At 40.9% G+C, this 6,962-nt stretch overlaps 2 protein-coding genes across 3 annotated transcripts in view; one reads left to right on the top strand and one right to left on the bottom strand.

Annotated features, from left to right (window-relative positions):
* Positions 1-479: 479 nt before the first annotated feature.
* aldh3b4 (aldehyde dehydrogenase 3 family, member B4) lies at positions 480-4,882 on the top strand. Its single transcript, XM_078249713.1, has 10 exons — positions 480-535; positions 1,844-2,039; positions 2,160-2,270; positions 2,876-2,996; positions 3,094-3,179; positions 3,505-3,586; positions 3,707-4,096; positions 4,182-4,348; positions 4,449-4,548; positions 4,644-4,882. The coding sequence occupies exons 1-10, from the start codon at positions 480-482 to the stop codon at positions 4,841-4,843; spliced, it is 1,509 nt and encodes a 502-aa protein (XP_078105839.1). The 3' UTR covers positions 4,844-4,882.
* A 292-nt stretch (positions 4,883-5,174) lies between these two features.
* The window catches only part of mmab (metabolism of cobalamin associated B), a 1,999-nt gene continuing 211 nt past the window's right edge, over positions 5,175-6,962 (bottom strand). Inside the window, exons 2-9 of one of the 2 annotated variants that reach the window (XM_078250660.1) lie at positions 6,559-6,617; positions 6,364-6,457; positions 6,213-6,270; positions 6,040-6,112; positions 5,847-5,944; positions 5,706-5,770; positions 5,544-5,603; positions 5,175-5,436 (exon numbers count right to left, since the gene is read on the bottom strand). In XM_078250660.1, the coding sequence (XP_078106786.1) occupies positions 5,382-5,436; positions 5,544-5,603; positions 5,706-5,770; positions 5,847-5,944; positions 6,040-6,112; positions 6,213-6,270; positions 6,364-6,457; positions 6,559-6,617 (562 nt within the window). In that variant the 3' untranslated portion in view covers positions 5,175-5,381. Of the gene's footprint in view, positions 5,463-5,543; positions 5,604-5,705; positions 5,771-5,846; positions 5,945-6,039; positions 6,113-6,212; positions 6,271-6,363; positions 6,458-6,558; positions 6,618-6,962 lie in introns of both variants that reach the window. The other variant, XM_078250659.1, reaches the window with a different exon arrangement.

Raw genomic sequence — 6,962 nt, forward strand, 5'->3', positions numbered from 1 at the left:
CTACAGTATGGAGTGTGTTGTTGTTAACAAAAAAAGATTCCCATGTAAGATTTGTTTATGTGTAAAATACCCCCCCTGTAAAATTATTAAATCATATAGGCTACACCAGGAATTTACTTAAAATAATTTACAACACAATGAGTGTTTTTCCCTCTCAAAGCACATTTTACCAATTAGTTTATTACCAACACCTGCTGAGTCTGGAACAACACCAGTGTGGATCAGCACACAGGACTAAAGTGTATTGATTGACAGCAAACTCCGTTTAACATCAGCAGGAGGCTGTGGGATTGAGAATGTCTCATAATACCACATTTTCAGTTTTTCCTGAAAAATGTGTGTGGCGGATTATGGTGTAAATGCGCAAGCCTGATTCATAGTCTCCCTTGTGCTCGGTCCCTGTGGCTTTTCATGAGAGGTGAATGGTGCTGGGAGAACTTTCACAATTCTCCACCTGAACCTGCAGAGTAGGCCTAGCCATGAGCAGTCCGCCACCGAGCCCTTCTCCAGCCAAATGGTTCAAAGCGCTGCGAAGGTAACGTTACATATTCAGTTTGCACTAATAGGCCTAGGCCTAGACCTACTTTTTTTTTTGGGTGACATGGCTTTTTAACATGTTGTGTGCAAGTTCTGTCAGTTAATGAGATAGCCTACCTCATGCCTTGGAGGGGCTGAGTTAAAGATTATACATTACCTGTTGCGCCGATGCTCATTACAGCGTATTTTTATTTATATATATACTTCAGTAGCCTACAGGTAAAAGTCGACTCAAAATGTTACTAAAGTAAAAGTAAATGGGCTATTGTCAACAACATGTAGGCCTACTTAAAGTATCTAAAGTTAAAGAAGGCTACTCATTATGCAGAATGGCGCCTTTCAAAGTGCTATACATTAGAATATTATATAGGCCTACTGGTGTAATTGAAAACAAAATACATGTCGGAGCATTTTAATGTTGTATAGTTACACAATGTGGACTGTGGAGCCAGTGTTGGATACTATACTACTGGGTAGGTTAGTAGTGTAGTAGGTTACTGCTGTACCATATCATGTTTTTTAAATTAAAAGTAACTAGTGTCAAATACATGTAGCCTAGTGGAATAAAAAGTACATTTCCCTCTGACATTGTACTTGAGTAAATGTAGGTTACTTGGGTTAGTATTTTTGCCAACAGGCCCCCTAAAGATAATGTTTGTGTATAGCTTTGGTTTTATCTGTAGGTATCATTTTGGTATGAATTTTGCTCATCCAGAAATGCAATAAAAGTTCTGGAACTCACCAATTTCTAAACCCTGGCTACGACCCTGGCGGTTTATGTCCTATATAGACGGTGCTTATGCCGCAAACCATTCAAAGTAGCCTATTTATGGTGAATAATAAAGAATATGCCATAAGCCTGGTTAATGTTCCTCGATGTAGAGTTTTGTATGGTGTCATGTGCCGTTAGGAAACGATAGCCTATGGTCCGGTGGTACACGAGCGGCGTACCACTCGAGGGATCGGCTTATGCTGCTGTACCACTAGTGGCATTCCATCAGCCACTTTTCAATCTAGGCGTCACTCCCTGATTGGCTGGACTCGTCAGGATTTTCACTACCCCCCTGTCAGTGGGGCTTTTACTTAGCCTAACTGGTGCATTGGCTTACCGCACACTAACTATATTCAGAAAAAGTCCAGCGGTGGATAATTCTTGACATGAGTGGAAAAATAAGGGCATGCTATGCTTGTCAGAGGAATGGCCGGTTAACATGTAGAAGGTAGGCCTATGGTTATGAACTAGGACCGAGGATGTGTTTTATTGCACTCTTGTGTTTAAAAACTAGTGATTTGGCTGCGGTTTCAGGACCAGACTTGGGGAGCCCTGTTTGAAGACATATCCTCTGGAGTGTGTGGATCTGCTGAGGAGGGCGAGAGTCGCCTTTGAAGCTGGACGCACCCTCAAGGAGGGCTTCAGACTGGCTCAGCTTGAGGCTGTGGTGCAGATGCTGGAGGAACACGAGTGTGACTTTGTGGATGCTCTTGGAAGGGACCTTCATAAGGTAAGTGGTGAAGCAGGTCCCTACAGTGGTTGTGCTTGTTTAAACACATGAGACTATGACAATGAAAATGGACATAATGGTCCAGTTAGGCTTTTTTTTCCTTTCTTTTTTTTTAACCAGCCAAAGTTTGAGACAGTTGTGTCAGAACTGATTCTTGTCAAAAATGAGGCACTTCATGCCAACAACAACCTTAAGAAGTGGATGCAGCCGCAGTATGTGGAAAGAAACCTGGTGAGACCATTGCTGCCTTTTTTCTTCTTCCAATAACCTCTTCATAATAATATTGGGATTATTCATGATTTACACATTCCATCTCGCTATTACAAAAAAGTGGAAGTATTGTGCTCGGCCTGCCAAAGCAGATTAAAACCTAATGATGCAGTAGGTAGTTTGCACAAAAAAACCCACCAGAATTTAAAGTAGTATCTTAATAGTTTAGCCTTGAATGAGCTCCAGCCCTTTGCCTTTGGCTATGGTAAACGGAATGTTTACCGTGCACACGCATCTGCATTTGCATAACAGCCAATACAAACACACAAATGACCTGTGATTGGCCAAAGTCTCCAGAGACGGCAAGGTTTTCTAAAGCCTGATAACAGAGCCAAGGAGGTGCTGCATAAGTCTAGTTTTCTCTTAGGCCACTTGAATTACAATATGCTAAAAGGTTATTATAAATCCCAATGATGCCAAAAATAAACTACCTACTGCAGCTTTAATTTGCCTTGCCCTCTTTGTAAGAATGACGTCTTTTTCTTTGTTTAATGACGTCTTTTTCTTTCTGTTAAGTCAACCTGATAAACTTGTAACCTAATTTTGAGCTTGTCTAATTGGTGTAGTCCACTACGTTGGACGAGTGTCTGATGGTCAGTGAGCCGCTGGGGGTGGTGTTTATCATGGGGAACTGGTGCAGTCCTGTCCAAACGTGTCTGGTGCCACTGGTAGGGGCCATTGCAGCAGGTGCAGAGACTCGAGACCTATCATCTTATATAATCAGTTTAATTGTAGTATTATTTGTCCTCACACAGGCTTAGTGACGATACTTTATTTTGTGTAGGAAACTGTGCAATCATCAGCCCCTCTGAGTACACCGGTCACACAGCAGAGCTTCTTCATCGTCTCATCCCCTTCTACTTGGACAATGTGAGTAATTACATAGCAGGGAGGACAGCAGACTTTTATTTGTCTTGAGGTCTCACAAAAGCTAACTTATTTTTTCTTTGAGTAGGACTTATTTTGACCTGTGCTTTTTTTAAAGAGGGCATTGGTTTTTTTAATAAGTATAATAAGCGAGTTTTAATGTGACATGAGACTTTAAAGAGATCAGATGTGGTCAAAACTGGGACTATGGAAACCTCCACCTTTTGCTATCTAGCTATTTTATTCAGCATTTGTACTCTGTATTAATTGGCAGCAATGCTACAGTAAAAATGTAAAGTCTGATCTAAAATTCCTGTTTTCCCTCAAGGAATGCTTCCATGTGATTCTAGCAGGCGCAAATGACTTGCCTGAAGTTGTGGAACTTAAGTTTGACCATGTCTTCTTTACAGGTAAAGCTAAACTATAAAATTAGTTTAACTTTATAAGATTTTATAGCTCTAAAATAATTTTGTGATTTATTTATTGAAATAATCTTGAAGTCACTTAAGAGTGTCCGTCAATCCCTATAGGCAACAGGAAGGAGGGAAGCAAAATTGCTCTGGCTGCAGCTTGCACACTCACACCTGTCACCCTGATTTTGGGTGGCAAGAACCCATGTTATGTGGACCAACACTGTGACATTGCCACCGCCGCACAGCGCATTGCCTGGGCATGTTTTCACAATGCTGGACAGAGCTTGGTGGCTCCTGACTACATCCTGTGCCACGCAGATATCCAAGCACGACTGGTGCAGGCCCTGAAGTGCTGCATAAATCAGTTCTATGGTTCTGATCCCAGAGAGTCCCGCAGTTACGGCCGCATGGTCAATCTAGAGATCTTCAACCGTACGAGAAGCATGCTATGGAGATCAGGCAAAGTGGCTGTGGGTGGGCAAGTGATAGAAGCAGAGAAATATATTGGTAAGCATCGTGTGTGGGATTCTCTGAAACAAGGCAATCTGCATTAAATGTAATACTATTGTAACCTTTTTTTTCCTGTCTGAAGCACCAACAATTTTGACAGAGGTTGTGGAATCAGATCCCATCATGCAACAGGACGTTTTTGGCCCAGTTGTTCCTGTTCTGACTGTAAACAACATGGATGAAGCAATTGTCTTCATTAATAAGCAAGAGAAACCCCTCTGTGTTTATGCATTTTCCAAAAACAACGAGGTACATGACAGAATCAGGTTAAGACACTCTGTATTCATTGTACGAGCCTGGTGCAGCTGAAGTGTGTTCTGATCATGTTTTGGGCTTTCTGATAATGCAGGTCATCTCAAGGCTAATGAGTGAGACCTCTAGTGGAAGCTTTTGCTCTAATGACAGCGTCCTGCAGAGTCTGATGGTGGCTCTGCCCTTTGGTGGAGTTGGTAAGTCAGTGGCAGCAGTGTACAAATTATGCAAAACAGTGGTGGAATAACATTGCCTATGATATATCAACTCTCCCAACACTTTTTTTTGACAGGTGCCAGTGGAATGGGTTCCTACCATGGCCGCTACAGCTTTGATACCTTCTCTCACAGGAAATCATGTCTGCTAAGAGGCACACGGTTTGAGTGTGTAACCTATCTGCGTTATCCGCCCTATGAGGACCGCAATCTGTCTTTAATGTCATGGGCCAGTACCTTGTCCCAGAAGAGCCACGGCTGGTGCCAGATCCTGTGACTCTGTGGGAGGGTAATAATGGAGCCATGTTGGAAGAAAACGGAGTGCCACCTAAGTCCTGAACAGTCCTGACATGCAAATGTATTGTTAGTGTATTATAAATAGATGAGAACAAAACCTAATGGGGTATAGCCACATCTAACAGAGGAAGTGCTATAAACACAGTGGTTGTTCAGTCTTTGGGTGATGACAATTATAAAACCACCAAGAAAAAGGAAAAACTCTAGTATTAAAATTTCTCTGCTGCAGTACCATAACTGTACACAAACTCAACTAAAAGGTGTTTGACGAAACGTTACCTGTGCAAAATTAAATAACCAGGAGGTACATGTATTGGCTGAATGGTTTATTTAGCCACAGTGAAGTTTATTACTGCCTATAGTCTCACATTATGTTAAAGTTGCATCGATTAAAACAATTTTAGACATTCATATTTATTAATATATTAAAAGTATGTATGAAATATCTGCAACAACAACCATCCCCAAATAAAAAAAAATAGGTCATTGTCTTATTCCCCATGTGAGAATCTGTTCATTCAGGTCTTTTGTAGATTTTCTCCTCGTTGCCTTCTTTCGTGGCTGCATATCTGGCTGCGGTAAACAGATAGTCACTCAACCTGAGTGAAAATATTGGAACATTTATCAGATATTAAATAGAGAATCCATGTTCTCACATTACTTTAAAGAACTTAACTGACCTGTTCAAAAACTTGGCGACATCTGGATCTGCCTCGCCTGCTCGCACAATTGGAGCAACACTAAAATAAGAACAAAGCTCTGTCAGAACGTACTGTGCTGGAAAAGCAAGCCAAAGGAGGTAATTTTACGCCATTTAAGGCAAGGAGCATGCTGCAACTGACCTGCGTTCTGCTCTCCGACACACTGTCCGAGCCAAATGCAAAGCGGAGCTGCTCTTTCCACCAGACTGTGATACACAAAGCATTAAGTATCAGTAAAACAGGACTTTCATAAGAACTTTGTCGAGGCACAAATTGGCTTACGGGTAAAATGAAGTTGGTCAGTGGAGGGAGTTCTTCGGTTAATGTATCGATCCAGGTTTCCAGGTCTGCAATTGGCTGAGCAGTAAATTTTGTTCTCCCTTACAAAAACGGAACAGAAAAAATAAATAAACCCGAGAGATATTCAAGCAAACAAGACTATTTTACTGCATTAGACCACCCAGCAAGTGCATACTTATGTGACTTTCTCTTGCAGATGATTGAGGGGTGGCAATATTGGAGCCCACATCTTGTAAAATGCACTGTATCTGCAATGAAAAAAGCAAAATACTGTCAGAAATCGTGTAGCTGGCTGATGTAGAATGTCTGCAATAAAGGAAGTTAATAAATGCAAAATGAAAATCAAACCTTGTCCAACTGATATGTGAAAGTGTGACCTTTGTCGAGGCAAAATTCTCTGGCCAAGCTGTAATTCACAATTCAACAGTCACTTCAGGTGAGGCAGATTATAGAACAAGTTTTAAAGTGAACTGTGACAGGTGAATAGTAGAAATGTCACCCTATAGCTGATGACAGCTCATCTGTATTTCCCAAGGCTTCAAAAATATGATCTTCCTTTGGCCTCCTCTCTCCTGTAAATGTGCTGGAGAAACCTTTTAGGGGGTACAGCAAGAATGGAGTCAACATTTGAAGCACTACTTACGGTAACAGTGCTTTAACATGTTTTGTTTTCCTAGTTAAGTTAAAAAACAACCTTTGTCTCCTGTTTTGGTGTATATTTTGGGTACCCTGTTGTCTCCTTCAGTGGCATACCTATAGGGAAAAGGGAAGAAAAAAAGAGAAGGACTTTGATAAAATCCTGTATAATGTATTTTTTCATTTCACTGGGTCTTTAAAGAGAACCAAAACTACAGCTCGATATAAAGACTTCAGCTACTGTGCTAAAGTGTCATTGTATAGCAGCTACAAAGCTAGCACTAACTATGCACGTATATAATGTACATATGTAACATTTTTACATTTTTTGTCATTTCCTTTTAATATGTTTATGTATGCATGCACCAACCACCAAGGCAAATTGCTTGTAAGTGTTACTTAGTTGGCAATATTTCCTATTCACATACAGAAGACAATTAACGTTACATGAGTGACATGAAC

This window comes from Sander vitreus, chromosome 5, assembly GCF_031162955.1.
Source record: "Sander vitreus isolate 19-12246 chromosome 5, sanVit1, whole genome shotgun sequence".
Taxonomy (NCBI): Eukaryota; Metazoa; Chordata; class Actinopteri; order Perciformes; family Percidae; genus Sander; species Sander vitreus.

Bases quoted from the DNA above. Each gene is read 5' to 3' on its own strand.
- aldh3b4 (XM_078249713.1), top strand. From the start codon at position 480: ATGAGCAGTCCGCCACCGAGCCCTTCTCCAGCCAAATGGTTCAAAGCG. The intron at 2,997-3,093 runs GTGCAGAGACTC...TATTTTGTGTAG, and splicing joins GGTAGGGGCCATTGCAGCAG to GAAACTGTGCAATCATCAGC. The intron at 4,097-4,181 runs GTAAGCATCGTG...TCCTGTCTGAAG, and splicing joins AGAAGCAGAGAAATATATTG to CACCAACAATTTTGACAGAG.